The sequence below is a fragment of the Erpetoichthys calabaricus genome, chromosome 18, assembly GCF_900747795.2.
Source record: "Erpetoichthys calabaricus chromosome 18, fErpCal1.3, whole genome shotgun sequence".
NCBI lineage: Eukaryota > Metazoa > Chordata > Cladistia > Polypteriformes > Polypteridae > Erpetoichthys > Erpetoichthys calabaricus.
The window spans coordinates 74,304,148-74,331,628 of record NC_041411.2 but is presented as its reverse complement, the minus strand read 5'-3'; the positions used below and the strand labels follow the sequence as shown (position 1 = coordinate 74,331,628).

Below are 27,481 nucleotides of genomic sequence, written 5' to 3'. Positions count from 1 at the left end.
CCTTTTAGTTACTTCGTTACATGCATCTGCCATCACCACCTCGCTTCTCTTACTAGTTGTGGTTGCGGTGCTTTCGGCCTCTTCTAGTTCTGTGCCTATCGTAGCTCACTGCTGTCTAAAGACCAAATAAGAAAAAAATAACATGTAAATAAATGAAACTGATAATTTATAAAATTTAATCAAAATAAAAAAAGTATTTGGAAAATAGAATTCTAATTTTAGGAAAGATTCCACTTCCCAATCCCATCCCCTTCCACTTCCCCCTGCACCAGGTAATTAGGGTCATCATATAAATGGCTGCTACTGCTCACAAAACCGTGGAAACCTGCCGCCGAGAACTGGGAAGTTTGTATCCATGATGCATTGCGTCCCTCGGTGCAGACAGCAGTTTCTTCACATGCTCGCTCTTTTTATCACAGTGAGGCAGACGTCACAACACATGCTTCTCTGTCGCTGTGTTCACTACTGCCATCCGCGGGGCCAAAGCTTTGGCTGCTGAAGTCGTGCAGGCCCTACATTATGATGCGAGGTTCAGGCACCGATTCTGCAATGGACTTGTGTGGCAGGACGTTGGCGCCATTCAGATACAGTTCATCATTGACGATCACGTCCTCTCCAAGCACCGTCACATTCTCCATGCGCACCTACCAAAAAAAAATACTGAAAAATCAAATCAAAATTGCTACCTTCATTTATATAACATTCAGATTGCTCTAAAAAGCTCAAAGTGCTTTACAAATACATTCTGTGTATCCAGTCCCTTGGTGCAATCTGATTGGTCAGTTTGGCTCTGGTGACACGACAAATGAGGAAGTGCGAGTGTGAGACACGTGAGGAAGAGTAAAGATGCACGCCGAGCGAGTCGACATTAAAGACAAAAGTATAAAACTGGACAGGAACTGAGAAAGGGGCCTCGAAAAATAGTAAGAGCATTCTGAGAAGCAGGAACCTGTCTGAGACTTTCAGACACACACAGATCAGGGGTCCCCACACTTTTTCAGCTTGCGAGCTACTTCTAAAATGACCAGGTCCAAATGATCTGCCTACATTAAAAATGCTATATATATATATATATATATATAATATATATATAGTACGCGACACGTGTTTCGCTCTAATTCTGGGCTCATCAGGCGTACACACTCACTGCATCCCCTCTCGGGAATCGAACCTCGAACGTCAGCGCCAGAGGTGAAGCCCCTAACGCTGCGCTACGGCGTGTGGTTCGTTCATTTGACAGCATGTAGATCGGGGTAATTGCATTCACGGCATTCATAGTCTGAATCACAATCTGATTGTATGGGTGGTTACCTACCAGGTAACGCTTGTGGTTGGTCAGCAAGTCAGCGGATGTTAGCCGGACCATTATGGCAGCACTCTATAATTCGGCATTTATGGTTGAGGGGCTAGATGTAAGCCACCCTCAAGTAAAAGACATACGACAGTTTAATAGACTCTGACAGTATGTCTGATAAGACAAAAATTAAACTCTTTGGGCAGAATTTCAAGCACTGTGTCCGGTGAAGGCTGGGCACTGCTCATCACCTGCCAAAGACCAACAGTACGGTGAAGTATGGTGGAGGCACTATAAAGGCTAGGGAGGTGTTTCTCAGCAGCGGAAATAATGAAGGCAGCCCAATACAGAGAAGTGCTTGAAGAAAACCTGCTCCAGCGTGCACACCACAGCTCATCTTTCAGCATGAAAGTAACTGAAGCATACTGCCAAGATAACACCGGAGTGGATTCAGGACAAGTCTCTGAGCACCCTCAGTGGCCCAGCCAATGTCCAGACTACAACACCATAGAACATGCGTCTCCACCGGAAGATGGAAATTTACAGATGCATCCCATCCAGTCTAGCGGGGCTTGAGGGGATTTTCCAGGAAGAATGGGATAAAATGCCCAAATTCAAGTGTGCAAAGCTTGTAGAGAATTACCAAGAAGATTCAAAGGTGAAATTGATGTACAAAGCACTGCAATCGAAGTACTGAATTAAGGGTCTGCGTACTTATATGAATATACAGTAATTCCCCGCTCCATCGCGGTTCAGCTATCGCGCCCCCACTATATCGCGGAAAAATTCACTAACTACATCCTACCTGTAGTGTACTTTGCAGCCCAATTCATAACAAAGCACCCAGATGATTTCTTACAAAGCCCATTATTGGCTGAAAGAGGAGACTCAACCAATCAGAGTGGATTTTATTCCCTTGGGCTCTGATTAGCTGCTACTAACGTGGTGTAATCTCACAAGAACAGTGAGCGTGGGTCCCTGACGAATCGTGTATCACGTACCTTGCTTGTGGTCCGACTTTTGTGAGCTTTTCGTTTGTTTTAAGCCCTACGATGGCTCCCAAATGTCCTGCATCTTGTAAGCCTTCTGGTAGCAGTGAGCCTAAGCGCCAGAGGAAGACCTTGACCATACAGGAGGAGGTAAAACTGATGATTATTATTATTATGTTACTCATATCTTTAGCCCGACATCTGTGTATCATATGTGTACCCAAAGTGTGTTTTAATAAGTTTACGTGTGCTTAAAGCGTGTGGGAGGGGTATTTTAAGGCTTAAACTATAAAAAAAAATGTGGTCTTTCCACATCGCGGATGGGTCTGAAACGTAACTTCCGCGATAGGCGGGGGATCACTGTATATGAAGGATGACCACAGGTGGACTCCAATCACATTCCAGACAAATCTCAAGCGGAATTTAAGGAAATCGGATGCAGCGGACTACAATTTGGTTAATGGAGAGATTTCAGTTTTTGATTTTTAATAAAATTTGCTAACCTTACTGAAAACAAGCTTTCATTTTACCATTACGGGTTATGAAGTGTAGATTAGATGAGTAAAAATGGCAAATGTATCCATTTACAACTAAATATACAGCACAATAAAATATGCAGAAAATGAAGCGGTCTGAAGCCACAGTATATCACCTGTGCCACAAACTTGCCTTTTTATGAAGTAATTTGGCTTTTCTGAACATGCATTTTAGGATTACAGTATGTTCTCTTCAGCAGGGCCCTATATTGTCTTTTTTGGCTTCTGCTAATTCCTAAAGTCTATTCTGATATAGATTTATCAGATTCTCTTCCATAGTGAAACGTTCAGGAATTATCACCTAGTAAAGAAAAATACAAAGAAGACGCTTAGGCGTGGCACGTCTGGCACCTTAAAGAATCTGTTTAGTCTTACCCATTGTCCCACTGAAGAACTCCAACCAATAATGCAAGACTCAAGCCAGGAGTGAGATCGTACTCGGGCTCCTCGTAGCACAGTGCAGCGCTTGATCCTGACACCATCTTCAAGGACCACATCTGCCCCAATTGTCACATTGGGGCCAATGGTGCAGTTGTTGCCAATTTGTGCAGAAGGATCCTGAGGAGAAAATGAGAAGGGCACCTACCATCACACAACGCTGTAAAACATAACATTCCCAAATCTAATTTAGATTTACAGGACGACCAGATCCACGCTTTGAGTAGTGAGGAAAGCTCTATATAAATACAAAGAATTATTATTATTATCTTGGCAGCATTACGCACAAGGTGGGAAACAACCCTGGGCAGGAAATCAAAAGTTGCCTCTTAATGCCGATACACAACCTCACACAAGGTTGTACTGGAGTCACTTTAGTGTTGACAATTAAAAAACACTCTTTATTTGAAAAGAAGGCTGTGGAGGGGGCACAGCGCCCTCTGCTGCCAGTAGTCCTGCCATTCGGCATTCCTGGCCGTTTGCTTTCTAGCATTTGTGGTTTCTTTTGTGCTCCCACAGTTCACTGCCCAAGGCTCCACTAGGCCAAAAATCCAGAAAAAGACAGAAAACTGAAGAGAAGAGGTTACTCCATCACAAATGACAGTCTACAAACCACTCAAATGATACTTTGATATAAAAATCACAGCTACACCATGATCTTCATGAAGCAGCATGACAAGCTGAGCAGTCACTTGCGTCAATCATTGAGAAGAGTCTAGCTGCAGAACTCTGGATCTCTGTGATTCAGCAGCTCTGCTGAACAGTCAGTTGGACTGCATGTTCATATCGCATCATTTACAAGGTGCAAACACTGAGAAGGGCCCACAGCAATATATGGTCTTACTAGGGGTCATACGAACTTAATAATCACGATGCTGCCTTGTCGTTTGTGTGTGGTGAAGTGACATCATCTGCTGTTCTACCACCTCAGAGCTCACTGTGTTCTGTGTAGTCTCCTTCTTTTGGCTGCTCCCGTTAGGGGTCACCACAGCTGATCATCTTCTTCCATATCTTTCTGTCCTCTCCATCTTGCTCTGTCACACCCATCACCTGCATGTCCTTTCTCAGCACATCCATAAACCTTCTCTTAGTTCTTCCTCTTCTCCTCTTGCCTGGCAGCTCTATCCTTAGCATCCTTCTCCCAATATACCCAGCATCTCTCCTCTGCACATGTCCAAACCAATGCAATCTCACCTCTCTAGCTTTGTCTCCCAACCTGAGCTGACTCTCTAATGTACTCATTCCCAATTCCGTGTAGTGCTGGTCATAATTCACATGGCAAGCAAGGTTTTCGAAAAGTTTCTCCTCGGTGACACTCACCACTAGCACATTTCCCAGGAATCCGGGGCCAGTGCGCAGACGTTCAGGGCTCTGCTGCCGCAAAGACTGCAGGTATAAGCACATGCCTGTCAGGAAATCTTTGGGCTGCCCGATGTCCATCCAGAACCCTGCAGAAAAAAAAAAAAAAAAAGCAGTCCACTGAGCACAGGAGAAAAAGAAAAAAAAAAAAAGAGACACAAAGGCGACATCTACTGGAAATGCTGACAGGACGAGCAATGATTCTACTTTCAGGACTTTGATTTTTACTGGTGTCTAGCAAAGGCAAAACAAGGAAAAGATAGACAACTATGCCACTAATCCTTCTCACTTAAAGACACAATCCAGTGCAGTCAAAATGGCACAGGAGTGACTTAGGGCCACAGCCTCTCACGATTTATTTACTGCACTTGGTCAGTAGAGGAGCCAAAACTCAAAATAACGTGATCAATGGTACAAGCAGTCTCAGTCTCACAGGGCAAGACGTGTGATCTATCGGGGTATAACTAACTAACTAAAATGTCTGTAGTGGATGGTGGCAAAATCTGCTGCTGAAAAGGCTCCGCCCACAGGGTTTCAACCTAAAACCCGCCCCCAGTGTCCTCCAGTCTGTGCACTTTACATGTTAGAGGAGTTGCAGTGTCCTATTTCTGCTCATGTATATTTGCAGGACTTTTTTTCGTGACGGCACACACCAGTACAGTGTACTGGCACCTTGGCTGCGACAACTGGTCTAGTTATCTGAAAGCAACGCGATTCACAGATTCTATCAGTACCTCCTCGAAAAACAGTCTGAAACACTGCAGCCTCTATTGCATGCCCTTTGTTGTGTGGCAGTTTCACCAAGTAAGTACGAATGTGGGTTTTCACAAATGAATCCAATTGTTACTTCAATGGGAGCCTCATTACTGACAAGCACCGCTACGCACTTGTCTTCATATGATTGGCTGGCCTTCCACTCACATGCTTTGATCCTGCAAGTTATGTTAATTTAGGGCTGTTACGAGGACAACGATCAGCCACTGACACTCAAAGCAGAGAATGAATTTGATCAAAACATGCAGAAAGTTTGGAAATCTCTTTAAAACTCGGTCAAATTAAGGACTATTTGCTTTGCAGGACTACATAACTTTTTTGTGGAGCTCGTTATTAACTTGCAGTTGATATTCTTCGATTTTGGAAATTCTGTGTAATTTTAAACTGTCAAGCACAATATTATGCAGCACAGTACCCTTGATGATTTCTCAATTTCAAATGTTATGTTTTCACCGAACAAACAAAATGTGTAACGCTAGGACTCTTGGACTGTATATGATAATAATAATCTTTACATTTATAAAGCGCTGTTCTCATTACTCAAAGAGATTTGCAAGCTCCATGCAGAGAGAAGCCGGAATGTGAACCCATGTTCTTCTAACTGTGATGCAGCAGCGTTACCCGTGCGCCACAGCACCTCAAACGTGATCCAAACACACCATATACAGTATGCATACCGCCTCCTCCTGCAATCCAGAATGACACTTCACTGTGTTACCTCCCTGACTTGTGTCCTTCTCAAATTGCCAATTTCCATCTTCTTGCTGACTTGTTGCTCTGCTCCCAAATGAAACTACATTTCCCCTTATGTGTTTAATTAATTGGGCACAAAGCTAGAAACAAAGACAGACAGTCACCTTCCAGCTCCATTGCGTAGAGGTGTCCCTCCTGTGCCATCACTGGAAAAATCTCCTTCTCGATGGACGTGGGCCGCAGCTGTAATTATGGGAACAAAAGTGTGACGAGTCAGCAGCTCCTTTGTCAAAAGATGAGAACGTGACATCTGTCGTTGGAGGACCAATGTGCACCAGGTACATGTGTGCAAGTGAAGTGTTAAACTTGGCCGATTTCCGCTCAAATTCAATTTGAGAGTCTGCTGGATTGGAAACAGTGTGAGCACAGCCATAAATGACCATGCAAAGATACAGGCAGAGGTTAAAATGTGGATCCTTAAAGTCCCATTTTGTGAAACAGCAGAAGGATGAGATGGGCTGGTGCCATTTCTGCTGCATATATTACGTAACATCAGACAGTACAGGCGCCCCTTTCAATTTACAAATTCACCATTCGCTGATCCGCCTAATCGCGGGTTTGTCATAAGTTAAATGAAAATTATTCTGCAAGCTTTGCGAGCAGAAAACAGGAAAGATGTAATTTTCTTAATGCTGTGCATTTGAATTTAAAGACAGGACTCTCAACCAATGAATAAAGAGGAGAGGCAGAACTTCAAGTCAAATGTATCTCAAATCGAGTTTTCAGGACATAACTTAATATTTTAGCAAAAAATGCACACATTTTGACCATATGAATAGATATTGGACATGTGGATTACACAACATGACAATTCCCCCCCACCCGTGGACATTTTCCACATCATTTGCCATTGTCAAAAATGAGTCACCACCAGACATTGTGGAGTTTGAATATTCAAGCTGTACTTTCTCCATGAAAACAGGACATTACAAATTTTTTTCAGCAACCACTACAAACTACATGGGGTAAATAATGTTTAAATATTATATATATATGTATATGCATGTATATATATGTGTGTGTGTGTGTGTGTGTATATTACAGTTGTGCTTGAAAATTTGTCAACCCTTTAGAATGTTCTATATTTCTGCATAAATATGACCTAAAACAACATCAGATTTTCACTCAAGTCTTAAAAGTGGATAAAGAGAAACCAGTTAAACAAATGAGACCAAAATATTATACTTGGTCATTTATTTATTGAGGAAAATGATTGAATATTACATATTTGTGAGTGGCAAAAGTATGTGAACCTCTAGGATTAGCAGTTAGTTTGAAGGTGAAATTCGAGTCCGGTGTTTTCAATCAATGGGATGACAATCAGGTGTGAGTGGGCACCCTGTGTTATCTAAAGAACAGGGATCTATCAAAGTCTGCTCTTCACAACACAAGTTTGTGGAAGTGCATCATGGCACGAACAAAGGAGATTTCTGAGGAACTCACAAAAAGAGTTGTTGATGCTCATCAGGCTGGAAAAAGTTACAAAACCATCTCTAAAGAGTTTGGACTCCACCAATCCACAGTCAGACAGATTGTGTACAAATGGAGGAAATTCAAGACCATTGTTACCCTCCCCAGGAGTGGTCGACCAACAAAGATCACTCCAAGAGCAAGGCGTGTAATAGTCGGCGAGGTCACAAAGGACCCCAGGGTAACTTCTAAGCAACTGAAGGCCTCTCTCACATTGACTAATGTTCATGTTCATGAGTCCACCATCAGGAGAACACTGAACAACAATGGTGTACATGGCAGGGTTGCAAGGAGAAAGCCACTGCTCTCCAAAAAAAAAAAAAAACATTGCTGCTCGTTTGCAGTTTGCTAAAGATCACGTGGACAAACCAGAAGGCTATTGGAAGAATGTTTTGTGGACTGATGAGACCAAAATAGAACTTTTTGGTTTAAATGAAAGTGTTATGTTTGGAGAAAGGAAAACACTGCATTCCAGCATAAGAACCTTATCCCATCTGTGAAACATGGTGGTGGTTTGGGCCTGTTTTGCTGCATCTGGGCCAGGACGGCCTGCCTTCATTGATGGAACAATGAATTGTGAATTATATCAGAGAATTCTAAAGGAAAATGTCAGGACATCTGTCCATGAACTGAATCTCAAGAGAAGGTGGGTCATGCAGCAAGACAACGACCCTAAGCACACAAGTCATTCTACCAAAGAATGGTTAAAGAAGAATAAAGTTAATGTTTTGGAATGGCCAAGTCAAAGTCCTGACCTTAATCCAATCGAAATGTTGTGGAAGGACCTGAAGCGAGCAGTTAATGTGAGGAAACCCACCAACATCCCAGAGTTGAAGCTGTTCTGTACGGAGGAATGGGCTCAGATTCCTCCAAGCCGGTGTGCAGGACTGATCAACAGTTACTGGAAACGTTTAGTTACAGTTATTGCTGCAAAGGGGGGTCACACCAGATACTGAAAGCAAAGGGTCACATACGTTTGCCACTCACAAATATGTAATATTTGATCATTTTCCTTAATAAATAAATGACCAAGTATAATATTTTTGTCTCATTTGTTTAACTGGTTTCTCTTTATCTACTTTTAGGACTTGAGTGAAAATCTGATGATGTTTTAGGTCATATTTATGCAGAAATAAAGAAAATTCTAAAGGGTTCACAAACTTTCAAGCACAACTATATATATACATATACAGGTATATACACACACACACACACACACACACACAGTGGGGCAAGAGTATTTAGTCAGCCACCAATTGTGCAAGTTCTCCCACTTAAAAAGACGAGAGAGGCCTGTAATTTTCATCATAGGTATACCTCAACTATGACAGACAAAATGAGGGAAAAAAAATCCAGAAAATCACATTGTCTGAATATTTGCAAATTATGGTGGAAAATAAGTATTTGGTCAATAACAAAAGTTCATCTCAATACTTTGTTATATACCCTTTGTTGGCAATGACAGAGGTCAAACGTTTTCTGTAAGTCTTCACAAGGTTTTCACACACCGTTGCTGGTATTTTGGCCCATTCCTCCATGCAGATCTCCTCTAGAGCAGTGATGTTTTGGGGCTGTCGCTGGGCAACACGGACTTTCAACTCCCTCCAAAGAGTTTCTATGGGGTTGAGATCTGGAGACTGGCTAGGCCACTCCAGGACCTTGAAATACTTCTTACGAAGCCACTCCTTCTGTATCCGGGCGGTGTGTTTGGGATCATTGTCATGCTGAAAGACCCAGCCACGTTTCATCTTCAATGCCCTTGCTGATGGAAGGAGGTTTTCACTCAAAATCTGACGATACATGGCCCCATTCATTCTTTCCTTTACACGGATCAGTCATCCTGGTCCCTTTGCAGATAAACAGCCCCAAAGCATGATGTTTCCACCCCCATGCTTTACAGTAGGTATGGTGTTCTTTGGATGCAACTCAGCATTCTTTCTCCTCCAAACACGACGAGTAGAGTTTTTTTCATCCAAATCCTCTCTAGCAAACTTCAGACAGGCCTGCACATGTACTGGCTTAAGCAGGGGGACACGTCTGGCACTGCAGGATTTGAGTCCCTGGTGGCGTAGTGTGTTACTGATGGTAGCCTTTGTTACTTTGGTCCCAGCTCTCTGCAGGTCATTCACTAGGTACTCCCGTGTGGTTCTGGGATTTTTGCTCACCAATCTTGTGATCATTTTGACCCCACGGGGTGAGATCTTGCGTGGAGCCCCAGATCGAGGGAGATTATCAGGGGTCTTGTATGTCTTCCATTTTCTAATAATTGCTCCCACAGTTGATTTCTTTACACCAAGCTGCTTACCTATTGCAGATTCAGTCTTCCCAGCCTGGTGCAGGTCTACAATTTTGTTTCTGGTGTCCTTTGACAGCTCTTTGGTCTTGGCCATAGTGGAGTTTGGAGTGTGACTGTTTGAGGTTGTGGACAGGTGTCTTTTATATTGATAACGAGTTCAAACAGGTGCCATTAATACAGGTAATGAGTGGAGGACAGAGGAGCCTCTTACAGAAGAAGCTACAGGTCTGTGAGAGACAGAAATCTTGCTTGTTTGTAGGTGACCAAATACTTATTTTCCACCATAATTTGCAAATAAATTCTTTAAAATCAGACAATGTGATTTTCTGGATTTTTTTTTCTCATTTTGTCTCTCATAGTTGAGGTATACCTATGATGAAAGTTACAGGCCTCTCTCATCTTTAAGTGGGAGAACTTGCACAATTGGTGGCTGACTAAATAATTTTTTGCCCCACTGTGTGTGTATGTACGTATGTATGGTATTATATTATATTATATATATATATTATATATTATATATATTATATATATATATATATATATATATATATATATATATATATATATATATATATATATATATATATATATACACACATACATACATACATACATACATATACACATACACATAAATACACACACATTTTTGGGTGGAGTATTCCTTTAACAAGTTCAGAGTGAGGCATATCAAGAAAAAAAAAAAAGCCAGGAAGTCTGAAGATGTTGCTGCAGCTACACCAGCGAGCACAAACTCTGTACGTTACAATTGAAATGCAGTGCAGTATATGATACAGTAATAACATTTCATTTTACTTTTTTTTTTTTTAGGGGTTTTGTTTATATATTTGTATTGTTGTCCACATACTGATTTGGCAAAATTTTACACTGGATGCCTTTCCTGACGAGCTGCCAGGTAAGAGGAAGAGAGTAAGGCCTAAGAGGAGGTTTACGGATGTGGTGAGAGAGGACATGCAGGTGATGGGTGTGACAGAGCAAGATGACGAGGACAGAAAGATATGGAAAAAGATGATTTGCAGTGGCGACCCCTAATGGGAGCAGCTGAAAGAAGAAGTAGGTGTCTTGTTTATATGATGACTGCACTGTTTTGTGTGGGATTTGTTAAATAATTACTGGTAAGGCCTGTGGTCAACAGTACAGTATTAGGAGGTAAGAGGAGAACGTAGAACTAATTAGCAGATCTTCTCATTCTCAGAGGTCTTGCGCCCCCTAACTCCAACAAATTGCAAGGGATAACTGTAAGCCCTCTCTCATAACTATTGCAGCTTTGCTGTAAAGCAGTGAGAGACTCCATAAAGACCCGATTGGCCTACTCCCACAGTGCTGCAGGTTTGCCCAGAGACCAAAGACAAACACCTCCAAATCTAGACGCACACTTACTTGTATTCTGTCCAGCATGGATGGGCTAAAGATATACAGGCCGGCGTTAATCTTATTGGACACAAACACCTGCGGCTTTTCCACAAAGCGGTGTATCTGTCCACTGTCCCCCTCATAGATCACCACTCCATACTTTGATGGTTCTTCAACTCTTGTCACCTGAAGATAGAAAAGTAATAATAATAATATAGACAGAGCATTTCAACCATGTTGTATCATCAAAACACTATTTTTGGGTTTTTATATTCTTGCTATTCGAGTTCCTAGAAGAACGTATGTGTTTAAAATGTGTTCCAAAGACACTTTTAAACATTCTGTGATCATAAAGACCTACAGGGAAAAATGTGTTAAGTGTCTTACAGCAATGGTTCCCTGCCTGCCGTGGTTCTTGTGGAACTTCACCATCTCCTCAAATGGAAAGTCACAGATGACATCGCTGTTGAGGACGAAGAAAGGATCAGAGTTGTCAGTCAGGAGATTTCGTGCCAAAGCTAAGGGTCCCGCTGCAATTCAAGAACAAACAAATAAGCGTGACTTCAGAAGGTCACCAAGCTTTCTGTTTAATCTCCATATCAGCTTGCTTTTAAAAGCTGGGATAGAGTCACTTTTCACTTGGTGATTTAATTAGGATTCTAGCTGAAGGTGTACACATGCCACCACATGTCTGTGCTTCCTAACACTTGCTTTTGTGAAATCGTGAATGCTGAGCAACTGGCGGAAACAAAATAAACCAATGCAAAAAGAAGTTGCAGGTGCCCTTCTATCACTTTCATATGTGTCATCTCAGTCTGGTAACTGAGAGAGCAAGCAATCATTCAACCGTGACTTAGAAAGCCACATACTCGTTTGACTGGATGTCCCTAAACTGTGCCAATGCTTACACTGTGGTGGGCAGCATCTCAAAAGGGTTCAAAAGCAAAGAAACACAATGCGACTTACCCGTTCCCAACGGCTCCTTTTCATGGGACAGAGAGATCCGAATGCCTAACTATAAAATAAAGAAGGAAGAAAAGCTGCAAAGTTTATGTGAAGGCAGTGAAATCCAACAAAGCTGTGTTAAAGAGAGTTACGCTGCAGATTACACCCTCCACATTTCTGGAGCTGCGTTAATTCAGGCTACTCCTTCACGTCAATGGAAGCTCTCACCGCTCACCCTCTCTTCCTGGGCCTTCATTTCCCGTTCCAGTAGATCAGACATGTAACTCACGGCTAGAACGACATGATTTACACCTGCCTGTAAAAAACAAGAAAATGGTTAAGAGTATTAAGGACGTAACTGAATAACCCTACAGCAGGGGTCCCCAACTCTGGTCCTGGAGGGCCCCAATGGCTGCACAGTTTTCATTCTAACCCTTTTCTTAATTAGTGACCTGTTTTTGCTTCCAATTAACTGCTTTTGAATTAATTTTAATTGACTTGTTTTTTTAAGATTTGTTCCTCTGAATGGCTTCATTTCTTTCCTTAAATGGCACCCAAACAAAAATGAAATGTGAAGCGAGTGAGCCAACAGGAGACAAACCAAGTCAGGACCTCAAACTCCAACCAATTTCACTCCAACCAGTCGCTTAATTAAGCTCTTGTTCTTGTTGTTCTTTAATTCCATGGCTTGTTGCTGCTCTCATTGTGCAATGACAGACATTTCAGAAATTGTTGATTTTCTCTTTTCTAAGTGCACTGTGAAAATGTTTTGTGGACCTGAGCAGATCAACATTCCTGAGACCTTCACCTTTCTTTATTTTCAGATTTTGTATGATGGGCACAGTTTGCTGGTACTGTTTTGGCTCATTTTGTTATCTCATTATTGTTTGGCTTCTCATTAAGGAAAAAGAAACAATTAAGGGGTCTGAGTCTTCAAGAGTAAGTCGATTAAAATGAATTAAAGAGAAGTTAATTAGCAGCTAAAACAGGTCACTCATTAAGAAAAGGGTTAGAATGAAAACCTGCAGCCACTGTGGCCCTCCAGGACCGGAGTTGGGGACCCCTGACCTACAGTATTTAACGTTACTTTGACTATTTTGCACAGTTCTGTTTTTCGTCAAAGCTGGAAATGCGTTAGGGACTTAATTAGAACGACAATGTTCTCTAGACAGATAGATACTTTATTAATTTTTATTAATATTTATTAATCCCAAGGGGAAATTCACAATGTCTCTAAGTTCTCTAACTTTTAACCGCACTGCAGTTTGTAAGCTACATACACAAACTTGGGTGGCATGGTGCTGTAGTCTTTAGTACTGATGCCTTACAACTCCGTCAGAGTCCTGGACTTGGTCGGTGTCTCTGAGGAGTCTGCACGTTCTTTCTGTGCAGAGATTTTTCTCCAAGTGTTCCTTATTCCCTGCTAAATCTGAAAGGTGTGTGGTAGGATAATGTACAACTCCAAATCATCCCCCTGTAAGAGGGGGTAAGAATGTGCCCTGCCTATGGCTGGTTCCTGCCTTGTGAATGGGGCTACTGGGTTTGCTCCTGGCCTCCCATGAACCTGAACTGTGTCACATATATGAAATTTACTGCTGGGCACTAAGCACCTTCAGTCCAACCTAAAATGAAGACCCCTAGAGGAGGGAGTAAAGCACACATGGCCTAACTTCCAATGCTTGGGTCACTTTTTATATCCTAGACCCATCTTTTATATATATTTCTCTTCTGGTTCGTCCTGCTTCCACTTCAAAACCGGTCCCGCCAACACGGCACTTCTCGAATCCTATTTGTCCTCTTCAAAACCCTTCCCAATGCTGCCTGCGTAAGTACTCGAGGTGCTGCCTCAACGGTAAAGTAGCTATACCACCTTTGCGGGAGTCACCTGTGTCTTTACGACAGCTTCTTACACAGCAAACAACAGAAGCTAAAAATGATCGTGAACACATTCGAGAATACAACTCTTCTCTAGCGTTTGCTTCCATGGGTGCACAGATAACTCAACCTCCTGGCCATGGACCGTTTTAAAATACACGGGCAAATTTAATCACCAAATCTCTCCACTATACACTAACACTTAGACCTCTCCAGGACATGGACAGTTGTATGTTTTTGACACAGCGCAAGCTACTGAAGTACACCTACAAAATAAAGGAAACTCTGCATGCAGCAAAAATTTACTTCTCCAGCTAGATTCCATGCTCAGAACCATCAACCCCTTCATTAAATCATACAAACACATGCATCAAATCGCTCAATCCAATCCAACAGCATCTGTACGAATGGTTTTCAAGGAAAACCCTAGGCAGGATTTACGACGATACAATGCCCCGACATGTCACACCGATGTTGCAGTGATTTTCGTCGGAGAAGATGGCGAAACGCCTGCCGAAAGGGACATTTGCATCTATCCCACAGGCAAGTCTTGTAAACAGATTTCCATGCTCAATATGAATTGCGATCCTATGGTTTACCCACTTTTATTCCCTTACGGAGACATTGGCTGGCACAAAGGTTTACAACATGTTCCCGGTAAAAGAACCACCAAGCGAATAAGGCTTACTCAATGCCAATTTTACGCGTACAGATTAGCAATGAGGAATACATTTAGTATTTTGCACTCCAGTGGCAAACTATTCCAACAGTACGTCGTAGATGCATATTTTAAAACAGAGGGTGTGCGTCTCAACTATCTCAGATTACATCAACAAGATCTGCGTGTGGAACAATACAAAGGACTATCAGACGCACTGCAAGCAAACGCTGAAAATAACAACGTACATGTAGGCAAAATGATCGTATTACCGTCTACATTTCCAGGAAGTCTAAGATACATGCAACAAAACTATCAGGATGCCATGGCCATAGTACGTAAATTCGGAAAGCCCGATTTATTTATCACTTTCACATGTAATCCTGCTTGGTGGAAATTCTACAAGCACTGTCGGATACCCAAAGATCGGAGCACAGACCTGATAGTGTAGTACGGGTATTTTGGATTAAGCTGCAGGAATTACATACAGACATCCTACAACATCTTTTTGGGGTTGTTATTGATTACATTTACGTAATCGAATTTCAGAAGCGTCACTTGTACATGGCATTTTCTAGGGTTAGATCTTTCGACTCATTATCCGTCGTCTCCACCAAAACACCTATTCACAACTGCGTCTTTCAAAAAGTATTTATTTCTTCTTGATTTCTGAATTCCTTTCTCACTATTTTCCGTTCCTATTCTTACATCGCTGTATGGTACGGCAGGCGACCGCTAATGCACATTAATAATATATGGACACCCATATGTGGAAAGGTGTTTGATAACACCTGTGGTACACAGCTGGCCAGTGTGCACGTGGGCTTACTGACTTTCATCAAGATTCACTTCCAGATGCTAACTTTTTGACAGTACCACCTAGCCAGCTAAATACCATTTTGGCTGTTATCCTTGAGTGCTGAAGTAATATGGAATGCTGTGTGTTACTTCTGTGAGAGAGTTAAGTAAAATATATCTTTTTTCCCCTAAAAATGTTCGTGCTGTAAAGAGGATGTGTAGAACTTTTTAAACCCCCCCCCCCCCCCCATTTACAATTATTTAATTTCTTCCAGTTTTTCAGTTTCATAGTAAAGACGCAACAAGTCTTTATTTCTTTAATAATAGTGAATGACTCCATAAAAGATACACAAGAGTCCCACAAAGAAGGCAGCCAACATGCACTATATGACCAAATGTCTGTGGGCACCCCTCAGATTATTGTGTTTAAGTGTTTCAGCCACACTCATCATTAATGTGTGCATAAAAATCATAGCCACATAAAGATAGTAATGTTCATGGACAAACACTGGCAATGGAATGGGTCCCACTGAAGAGTTCATTGACTAAGCGTGGCCTGGTCATGTCTGATCTGCTAGGCACATCTCTGCTCTCCTAGATCTGGTCTTGTGTAACTGCTGTTATTGTGAATTGCAAGCATCTAAGAGCACAGCAACAGCTCAGCCATAAATTGGTAGGCCACGTAAACCCACTGAGCGAGAGCACAGCACATAACAATGGCCCATCCTGTGTTTCTCCACTCACAACAGACTTCTAAACTGTCTCGAGAAGCAACGTCAGCACAAGAACTGTGTGTCAGGAGCTTCACAAAATGGGGGTTTCCATGGCTGAGCAGATGCACACAAGCCTAAATCACTATGTGCAATACCAAGTGTAAAGCACGCTGCCATTGAACTCTGGGACAGTGGAAACGTACTCTCTGGAGGGATGCATCACACTTCACTCTCTCACAGTCTTAGAGGTGAACCTGGGTTGGATCGGCAGATGCTAGGAGAACACTATAGTAGGTGCTGTGTAGTTCAGAAGGTAAATTTTGGAGGAGGAGGGGTAATGGCAGGGTTTGGGCAAGGCCCCTTGGCTCCAGTGAAGGGTACTGGAAAGGTTACAATACAGTAGACCCCCGCAAAGTCCCGGTTCAGCGTTCACAGCCTCAGTCGTTCACGGATTTTTCTTTAGAGCCTAACTAATAATTGTTAGCGGAAACGGCAAATATCCTCCGCAATTTTTTTTATGGATGAAAACACGGCTTAGGATGGTGAAATCAATCCGAGAGTGTTATTCATTTCTCTTTGCTGCTGATTGGCTGCTGCCCTGTGACGCATCTCCAGCAGATGCAGCCCAGCATTCCCACATCATAACAGTTTACCGCGTGTAGCTATCTCGAGTGTTTCGATGAGTGTTCTCGTGTTTTTTGTTTTGTTCTTCCTAAAGCCCTAAGATGCCACCCAAACGCCCTGCACCTTCTAAGGCTTCTGGCAATGAACCTAAGAATCAGAAGAAGTTTAAGACACTCCAGGAGAAAGTTGAACTACTGGATTTGCTCTATGAACTAAAAGGTTATGCCGGAACTTCCCATCACACTGTTCCTCAAACCTATCAAGAAAAGCCAGCACGAAACCCCACCAGAAGACCACCCATCAGAAGATACAACTCTTCCTGAAGAAGAGGTGCCACCCGAGGAGCTGTAAATCCTCTGCTTTGCTGTGCAGTCATTATCTTCATTACATACCTTCATCGTACCCCACAGATAATTCAACATCATCATCTTCAATCAATATCATTCATTATTGGTGAGTACCCGTAAATTTTAATTTTATTTAATAAAAATACAGTATTACGTATTTACCCTACTTATACCAAAGAAAACGCACTTGCATGAATTACAGTATAGGGGTAACATCGGAATTTTACATTCTAGCACTGCGGGAGACATAGCAGTACTGTACTGTACAGTAGACGGGTTTACCTTTACATTCTTTTTTTTTAGGGTAATGTATTAAGCGGAGTTTGAAATGAAATTAAAGTGTTTTGGGGCATATTTAGGGTTTAAACTATAAAAATAAGCATTTATTGGCATTTTTTTTTTTTTACCACATCCAAAATTTGCAGTTTCATAATTCGCGGGTGCTCTAAGAACATAACCCCCGCAAATTTTGGGGGTCATCTGTATACAAAGACATATTAGACAATCATGTGCTTCAGCTTCGTAGCAACAGTTGGAGGAAGGCACTTTTCTGTTCCAGCATGACTGTACCCCTGTGCACAAAGCCAGGGCCATAAAGACATGGAGGAGCTCAAGTGGCCTGCACAGAGCCCCGACCGCAATCCTAAGGAACACCTTTGGGATGAACTGAAATGCCGATTGAGAGCCAGGTCTTTTTCTCCAGCAGTCAGTCAGTACCGTCATGACCACACAAATGCTCTTTGGGTGAATGGGCACAAATTCCCACAGACACACTCAAATCTTGAGGGACAGCCTTCCCAGAAATAGCTGCAAAGTGGCGGCCCACTGGATATTAAAGCCCATGGGTTTAGAAGGGAGCGTCCAACAAGTTCAGATAGGTGTGTTGGTCAAGTGACCACAAATTTCTGGCCAAAACAGGTATGAGGACAAATGACATTAAGGGTACACAAAAAGTCTGTTTGCATGTGGCTAACGTATCAAAACGTTCTTTAGTTATTAAACTAGATGTGGTAAAAAGTTGTAAAGGAATTAACTAGTAAAAAAAAAAAAATACGCATACATACTGTAAAGAACGTGACCAAGATGTTGCAATCCTCTTCCTGTCAGCAGTACGACGCGACATCAACTAAAAAGCATTCTGCCAAGGGGTGTAAAAGAGGAACAAGTCAAGCCATGTGGAGAGGTCATGTCACGTCGGGAACAAAAGTGTCTTACGAAACCCATTCAAGACGTGCTCCGCAAGGACAGGCAAAGATCAAGAGGTTAATGTGATACAAGTGTTTAAAAATATGAATGGGAAAGGTAAATTAATAATAATAATTCATTACATTTATATAGCGCTTTTCTCAGTACTCAAAGCGCTATCCACACAGGGAGGAACCGGGAAGCGAACCCACAATCTTCCACAGTCTCCTTACTGCAAAGCAGCAGCACTAGCACCGTGCCACCTGTGAGGACAACAACAAAGTGAGCCTGGTCATTAATGAGTAGCTCTTAAGAGGGGGAGCACTGCAGCTTCACAGAGTCAGGGTTGGGGGTTTGAATCTTGTGCCCTGATCTGGCTGTCGGTGTGGAGTTTGCATGTTCTCCTTGTTTCCCACATCCCCCAAGAAAAGCAGATTAGACGAATTGTAGTCTTCTAAATTAGTGAGTACAAGTGTGGATGGACAGGTATGAGACACAGTGGCCTAAAATCCTAAGGAAAAAAAAATGATACTCCAGGCACTTGGATTCCTCCCAAAATAACAGCAGCAACTGCAGCATTTAGGAAACAGCAAGGCCCTTAACCTGCAATTGCTGAGCGCTTTGAGTAGTGAGAAAAGCGCTATATAAATGCAAAGAATTATTATTATTAACAAACTACAGGAAGCCATAGAGGGAGGCTTTGAAAATGGCAGAATTTCACAAAATGACACTTGCTTCCCCATAAATGCCATTCAAGCAAGCGGGGATTAACAGATGACATGATTGGAGTGTTTCGATTTTTAAAGAAAATTAGCACCGTGGGATCCTGGCTGTTACTTTAAAAATGGGTTCAAAAAGACTACAGGGATACCGATGGAAACTTGTTAAGTATTTCTTCACACACAGAACTAAAGATGCATGGAATAAGTTACCAAGTAGTTTGGTGGAGAGTAGGACTTCTGGGACCTTCAAATCTCAACTTGAAGTTACTTTAGAGATATCAGGTGAAAGGGACAGGTGAGCTCCTTGGGCTGAATGGCCTGTTCTCATTAGAATTTTTCAAACGTTCTAACATAGGAGTGGTAGCTCTGAGGTAGGGATCTGCGCTGGCGATCGGAACATTGCCGGTTCGAATCCCGTAAATGCCAAAAGTGACTCTACTCCATTGGGCCCTTGAGCAAGACCCTTAACCTGAAATTACTTTGTCCTGGGTATGACGTTAATCTGCATCCTGAATGGAAAAACCTTGGGGTTGGTGGCAGAATTGGCACTCCAGCCACCATAAAAAACCTTACACTGTTCCACTCCATCTGAACTGGTGTGGTGCTGAGGTGTCACCCGTTGCATGGCTGCACTCGGGTCCTAACCGGAGTTGGTTTGTCATGTAGTGGGTGCGGCAATGTGCTGTATCAGTGCACGCTCCTATCCTCCTCTAACACAGGAGTAAATGGGCCTTCGTAGGAGAAACTGGTTCAAAGACACTATGAAGGCCTACCTTATAAAAGGTGAGATCAAAATCACTAGCTAGAGGACCCTAACCAGAAACTGCCCCCTGTAACATCTCGGAGTGTGAAGTGCTGCTTGATATCTCCTGAGACTGGCTGCCTCTCCAATGACGTGGACAGAAACGGGCAGCAAAAGAAGGAGAGGGAGAAAAACTCCAGTTTATGTTTTTTTTTAAAATTGGCTTGCAGTGTTCCTCCCAAACTATCCCAACACCTGCGACACAAATACTAAACTCCTCTGGAGTCTACTGATACAAATAACCATGACAGGTGTCATTCTTCTTTCAAGTGACTACCAAGCAAAAAAAGGCTATGTGCAGAGCGGAGAAATCTAAAATATGAGAAGCAGGTGGGAACCAACGTGAATTGGTCAGAATATGAAATGGCCTGCTATATAATGAGATCCTGATGTTTAGAGGCCAGTCAGATAACAGAGGTTGGAAGAAGGGGGGGGGGCGGGGTTTGTGCTGAATTCTTGCGCTCATTCAGAATGGATGGCAATGCCACAATGGAACTGTAGTCTGCGAAAAAGCCACCATGGGAGGAGCAGAGGTGTTAGTGCCTGGGTGCAGTCCCAGATTATCTTCTGTGGCACACACTATGTGCTCAATTGGTTGGCCTGCATGACATGCATAGAGGACAATATGCACTTTGTCTCAGTAAAGCCCAATGATGGGCAATTGACAAACAGAAAGCTTCTCTCCATCCTACATGTCAGTCTGCTCGTGTGTTTATGTATCAGAAATCGATGACCATATGCTGGACATAGCAGGGACACTGGGGCTTTTCTCAAAAAATAAGTCAGTGTACAAAGAAGATGTGGAAAAACCAAGAGATAGTCGCACCACCATAGTAGCAAAGGACCTTTAACACACACGGCCACAAATGAGATTCCGTCACTCAAGTGGCACACACAAGGACTCTACATGGCCGTCACATCACTGACTCTTGTAACCCATGGTGTTGAGAACAGATGGTTACCTTACCTTGACCAACGCTTCAACTTGGTGCAGCAGGATTGGTTTGTTGCAGAATTCAACCAGTGGTTTGGGGACACTGAGTGTCAACGGCCGAAGTCTTGTCCCATAGCCGCCAACTAGAATTAGAGCCTTCATTCTTTACCTGGGGACAGAAAGACAAAACCCATCAACAAAATTCAAAACCTGCGGGTTTATGAATGAGGTGTGTACCAAGGACCACCTGTCAGTGGCAGGCTGAAGTTCTAGATCTGTAAGACAGCAGTGTGCCACCTACGTGTCAGTGTGGTCTGTGATGACCTGGCAGCCTGTCCAGAGCAGTTTCTTTTCCTTCACCTGATCCGGTCTTGCTAAAAAAAAAAATAAAAACTGTCAAAGTCATGTTTCGTACTTCTCTTCTTCTAATAACGGAGAATAAAAAGAGACTGTGTTCAGCCGTGCCATATATGCATCAGTATGGAAAAGATATCTCGACGAAGTTAAGTCGGGCACCTGTGAGAGATGACTGCGCCATTTAAACGAAACACGTCTGTTGGCAGTGGAGGAGCCCAGCCGGATACCTACCGGTCAGTAGGGAGGGGCCCCGTCACTCCGCTCAGGACTTTAGTGACACCCCCGAGGTGCGAAGCGCTTCGGCATTTATCTTTACCTAGATGGGAAAACGGCCATCCCGATATCCGAACGTATCACTCTGTTAGAACGCTGACTAAACTGAAATCGTGGAAAGCTGAGCACATCTTCACTAATCACAAACAGTGCAATTCAACGTGACGCTGAAACTTTACAGTCGGTACAGTAATTGGGTTCGAAAATGAATGGACAACTAGATAGATAGATAGATAGGAATTACACTATATGACTGTCGCGATTCCTAGACAATGCGAATAAATGCATCCAAGACAACTGTGACATTTGCTCCTTATGGGCAGTGCGCCGACAATCCTCGTGCTCTCGTCTGGCTGTTCGCATAGTCGGTTAGCAGACACGTCACCGGAGCTTGTATCCAACACACATATCAATTCCTTATGAACCATTAGAGCGATGGTCCCTTGTCTTCTTTATAACAAACAGTCAGTCACTCAGTCAGTCAGTGGCTGCTGTCTGACTGGGCAGCTGAGCGGCGACGCCGACTTCCACACCCTGATTTTCACATAGGAGCCTTGACCGGCGCAAGCCACGAACCGCACTCGTTCTCGCTCCCTAATAACAAGTCGCTCCAGACACCCTGACAGACACAGCTACTCACCGGCAGGATGACACGCCACGCTCAGTACGCCGCACACCAGGTGCTCCACTTCGGAATCACTGAAGACGACCACTGCCGGGGGCGTGTCCAGCGAAGACACGCCGAAAGGTCAAAGGTCTTTAGCGCGTACCACTTTTCCGGAAGACAGGAGGAAACGGAGAGAAAAGTAAGAAGGGCTAAACTAGCCCATATCGCACGGAGACTGCAATCAGCCCAACAAAACAATAACGCCATTTACCTTAGGAAGAACCGAACATATAGAAAATATCAGAATACACAAAGTTCCAGGTATTTGTCGCCTAGCAACGCGTCATCATCCCGATGCCACAATTACATTCGCCGACGTGGCATAACGGAAGTAATACTTGAAGTTCACGGTGTGACAGACTCCAGATATTTCCGGTTACGTCAGTGTCTTCCGTGGTTCTCTTAAAAAAAAAAAGCGAGAAAAAGAAAAGTGACAAAGTGACAGAGAGCAAAGTGTGGGCGAGAGTGGAGGCCGAGCGGAGATTCGGGTTGCAGTATGCATTAAAAATTGGGCCTTAGATACCACTTTAATTAATTTAACCTGACGACTAATTTTTTTTTGCGCTAAAATGTGCAAGTGTGTAAAAAGTAATTTCTTCATTTAAATTATATATATATATATCAGTACTGTGAAAAAATGCTGTAAACAAAGAATGCTTTCAAAAATGGAAGTGTTAATCATTTATTTTCATCAATCAACAAAATGCAGTGACTGAACAAAAGAGAAATCTAAATCAAATCAATATTTGGTGTGACCACCCTTTGCCTTCAAAACAGCATCAATTCTTCTAGGTACACTTGCACACAGTTTTTGAAGAAATTCGGCGGGTAGGTTGTTCCAAACATCTTGGAGAACTAACCACAGATCTTCTGTGGATGTAGACTTCCTCACATCCTTCTGTCTCTTCGTGTAATCCCAGACACACTCGATGATGTTGAGATCAGGGCTCTGTGGGGGCCATACCATCACTTCATACCAGGACTTCTTGTTCTTCTTTACGCTGAAGATAGTTCTTAATGACTTTGGCTGTATGTTTGGGGTCGTTGTCCTGCTGCAGAATAAATTTGGGGCCAATCATACGCCTCCCTGATGATATTGCATGATGGATAAGTATCTGCCTGTATTTCTCAGCATCAAGAACACCATTAATCCTGACCAAATCTCCAACTCCATTTGCAGAAATGCAGCCCCAAACATTCAAGGAACCTCCACCATGTTTCACTGTTGCCTGCAGACACTCATTATTGTACCGCTCTCCAGCCCTTCGACGAACAAACTGCCTTCTGCTACAGCCAAATATTTCAAATTTTGACCCATCAGTCCAGAGCACCTGCTGCCATTTTTCTGCACCCCAGTTCCTATGTTTTCGTGCATACTTGAGTCCCTTGGCCTTGTTTCCACATCGGAGGTATGGCTTTTTGGCTGCAACTCTTCCATGAAGACCACTTCTGGCCAGACTTCAGTAGATGGGTGTACCTGGGTCCCACTGGTTTCTGCCAGTTCTGAGTTGATGGCACTGCTGGACATCTTCCGATTTCGAAGGGTAATAAGCTTGATGTGTCTTTCATCTGCTGCACTAAGTTTCCTTGGCCGACCACTGCGTCTACGATCCTCAACGTTGCCCGTTTCTTTGTGCTTCTTCAAAAGAGCTTGAACAGCACATCTTGAAACCCCAGTCTGCTTTGAAATCTTTGTCTGGGAGAGACCTTGCTGATGCAGTAGAACTACCTTGTGTCTTGTTGCTGTGCTCAATCTTGCCATGACATGAAACTGTCTTCCACAACCTCACCTTGGTAGCAGAGTTTGGCTGTTCCTCACCCAGTTTGAAGCTGTTTCTGTTTCAGTTAATGACTGTGTTTCAACCTACGTGTGACATTGATGATCATTAGCACCTGTTTGGTAGAATTGATTGATCAGACACCTGACTAGAATCCTACAAAATCCCTGACTTTGTGCAAGTGGACCTATAAGAATTGATGCTGGTTTGAAGGCAAAAGGTAGGAACACCAAATATTGATTTGATTTAGATTTGTCTTTTGTTCGCTCACTTTGTTTATTGTTATCAATTTACAAAATGCAATCATTATTTATATTTCTGAAAGCATTCTTTGTTTACATCATTTTTTCACACCTGCCTAAAACTTTTGCACAGTACTGTATATATATATAGATAGATAGATATAGATATAGATATAGAATACACAGAAGCAGTAAAAAAAAGTCCTAAGAAGAGCGACTTGGCTGATTCAGGGCTACTGGGGATGAGTTATGAGGAAAGATTACAAGAGCGGAGCCTTTACAGTTTAATGAGAAGAAGATGAAGAGGAGACCTGAGTGAGGGGTTTAAAATGATGAAGGGAGTTAGTCCAGTGCAGGGGTGGGCAGTGTCGGTCCTGGAGAGCCAGAGTGGCGGCAGGTTTTTGCTCCAACCCTGTTTCTTTATGAGAAGTCAATTATTGCTGATGAAGCTCTTATTGCTCAAGTGAAATTTTGATGCTTCATTTTAGTGGTCTCGCTTGTTAAAGTTCCCCACCCTTAATTGCTTATTTTAATCTTAAACAGCTGCATTCACTGTTTCAATGGCTCCTTATTTAGTAATAAGCTGTAAATGACAACACGGCCAGAAGTTCCCCATCTAGCTTGTTTCCATTTATATCTGTGTGTGTTCGTCATGCACTGTTTGGTGTTTGATTTAATAAAACATTTAATTTAAAATGTAACGGACTGAAAATGATCCTTTTTAGGTTTCAAATCATTTGGATGATATCTTTGGAAAGGAAAAAAAAATCTACAATATAAGAACCTTACATTACAGACTAACAAGCCATAAAACTAAATCAGGTCTGAGATTGGCAAGGATTGGTTTCTAATTAAGCAATTGGGTTGGAATGAAAACCTGCAGCCACTGCGGCCCACCAGGACCGACATTGCCCACCTGTGGGACTCCAGTGGATCAACACTGTGACTTTAAAATGAGTTCATCAGAAACACAGGGACACAGTTGGAAACTTGTGAGGGGTAAGTTTCGCACAAACATCAGGAGGTTTTTCTTGACACAGAGAACTGCAGACCCATTAAATAAGTGACCAAGTAGTGTGGTAGACAGGAGGACTTTAGGGACCTTCAGTGTGCCACCTGGACTGGCTTATCCCTAGCAACGTTTATCCTGCTCCACCTTTGCAATTCCCAGACACCCTCCGGGCAAGTCAAGAGGTGTAGTCGCTTCGGTCGTCACCAGGCTCGCCTCTCAGTCTTCTCCCATTGGCCCATACCTTGGTTGTGGGTGGTGCCTGAGGGGTGGGGGAAATGAAATGGAGCATCTTAACTACAAGCTCAAAACCCAATAGCCTATAGCTGCAGACCTCCAGAGGTCCACTTCATTGAGGCGGTTGTCACTTTACATTAGACGTCAGTGATGATGCCTGGTTACACTATGGTTAAGATTAGGGTTAGGGTTAGGGAATGACAAAAACCTGCAATCCAACTGGCTGTCCAGCAGTGGTGCGGAGCTGCGGTGGTCTCCAGCTGGACCCATCTCCTTTAAACACCTCCATTGGCTCTTCTAAACGTAAGAAACGTCTTGCCTGTGGCCTACTGCGGTACAAGCCACTGGCACTGCGACACACCGGTCAACAGGACGGACTTTCGCAGCCCTAACCTTAATCATAGTTACGTAATGGCAGCAGGCCTAGTGGAAGGACATTTTAGGAGAATGTGCCTACTGTTGTGGAGCAGGCCCACAGCATAACGCTGCCAGCCGGTGTGTGTTACAGCATGGATGGTGTCGGCTGGCTGATGTACACCGTTAAATTTATGTCACATATAGCGCTTAGTGTTCAAGCCAAAAAGTTCCACTTTAGTCTCGTCGGACCACAAGACTTTCCGCCCCATCGTTTCCGTTTCTTCCAAGTGACACTTTGCAAATTCTTTACGGGCACAGACTTGTTGTGTTTTTTTTTTTTTTTAGCTAGGGCTTCTTCCTTGGCACTCCTCTGTGCAGTGCGGTGACTTGGAGACTGTTGAGCTGTGAATGTCCCCATCACAGATACGGACCTCTGCCACTCAGTCACAGTGTCACCTGGAGTCACAGCGGCCTCTCTGCCAAGTGTGATTCATGTTTTAGACGAGGTGGCCTGTACCTCGGCAGCATGGCTGTAGTTTTGTATTTTTTCCCTCACTCCTGTATGATGGCCTGCACGGGGCCCACAGGTCAGTTCAATGCCTTTGAGGTGGTCCTGTGCCCTTCCCAAAGGCTGTGCTCATTTATATTTCCATCTCTGATTTATTGTGAATGATCTTTTGTCTTCATTCGTTTTGTAGAAATTATCTGCCATACTTCTGGACCTCGGCAAGAGTGGAGGGAATCATCCTTATCAAATATTGAGCAACCTGGTGATCCACCAGCTGGAGACCATCAACAAACTGGGTAAACTGGTCAAGGGAGATGCTGCACCTTAGCAAAGTGAGCTGGAGATCTACAAAGGGTAGGAATACTTTTAAACAGTCATAGTTTCCATGTCTTCCTTGACCACAGACACAGTAGAATAAGTGACCAAGTAATGTGGTAGACATTTAAGACTTTAGGGACCCTTCATTATGGCACCTGGACTGACCAGGCTTGCTTATCCTGCTCCACCTTGGAAATTCCCAGACCACCCCCTGCCAAGGGCTAGTCAAGTGGTATAATCCCTTCAGTTTGCACCAGGTCCGCCTGTCAACCTCCCATTGGCCCATACCTGGGTGTGGGCGGTACCTAGGTGGAGGCGGAGCATCATAACTCCAAGCTCCAAACACCGCTGCTGGTTCTTCCGAATTTCCTGTTCCTCTCTTCCCATTTGAAATCAGAGGAGGGTCCAGATCTCACGAGCTGCCTGTCACTTCCGGTGCCCTTTTACAGTCTCCGTCCAACTCCTGCCGTTCCACCGCATGCGCATCAAGCGATTCCAGTTCCTGCCCATCGCTGTCTCAGAGCATATTGATTTTATTTGTGTGTCTGCAGCAGCAGCCGCCATCCTGTTTCACTGGAAATGAGAACACCAGGGGGGGTGACAGATGGTGGCGGTCTACCTGTCAGTCCCCCCTCTTACGCTTTCAGTTCAAGTCTTTTTGGTAAAAATAATCAAAGGAAATGATCCTCTTGATTTCCTGTTCTTTACCACACAGTACATCAGAGGGGGCACAAATCAGATAGCCCACCTGGCAGATGTGAGATGTGATGCACCACCAGAACGACAAGGGGGTCATGTCAGTTGTATTAGACAGCTAGGAGAGTCCAGGATGCGTGACATTGCCTCACC

The 27,481-nt window shown here is 43.3% G+C and overlaps 1 protein-coding gene across 4 annotated transcripts; it reads right to left on the bottom strand.

The window, feature by feature from the left end:
* Positions 1-407: 407 nt before the first annotated feature.
* Positions 408-22,475, bottom strand: gmppb (GDP-mannose pyrophosphorylase B). Of its 4 annotated transcripts, XM_028824385.2 has the most exons (11): positions 22,157-22,252; positions 21,188-21,260; positions 20,920-21,055; positions 12,464-12,544; positions 12,250-12,298; positions 11,671-11,813; positions 11,311-11,469; positions 6,248-6,326; positions 4,578-4,705; positions 3,195-3,377; positions 408-644 (listed from the first exon to the last, which is right to left on the bottom strand). In XM_028824385.2, exons 3-11 carry the CDS (start codon positions 21,046-21,048, stop codon positions 513-515), a joined length of 1,083 nt encoding a protein of 360 aa, XP_028680218.1. In that variant the 5' UTR covers positions 21,049-21,055; positions 21,188-21,260; positions 22,157-22,252; the 3' UTR covers positions 408-512. The 4 variants fall into 4 exon arrangements, with proteins under 4 accessions (XP_028680218.1, XP_051776987.1, XP_028680217.1 ...); XM_051921027.1 differs by lacking the exons at positions 21,188-21,260; positions 22,157-22,252 and adding an exon at positions 22,395-22,475; XM_028824384.2 differs by lacking the exon at positions 21,188-21,260 and having other exon boundaries at positions 22,157-22,271.
* Positions 22,476-27,481: the final 5,006 nt, after the last annotated feature.

Excerpts from the sequence above, each read along its gene's own strand:
- gmppb (XM_051921027.1), bottom strand. The coding sequence starts at position 21,048 with ATGAAGGCTCTAATTCTAGTTGGCGGCTATGGGACAAGACTTCGGCCG. Across the intron at positions 11,814-12,249 it reads AAAGGAGCCGTTGGGAACGG|CGGGACCCTTAGCTTTGGCA; the intron begins GTAAGTCGCATT and ends CTTGAATTGCAG. Across the intron at positions 645-3,194 it reads GTTCTTCAGTGGGACAATGG|GTGCGCATGGAGAATGTGAC; the intron begins GTAAGACTAAAC and ends TTTTTTTGGTAG.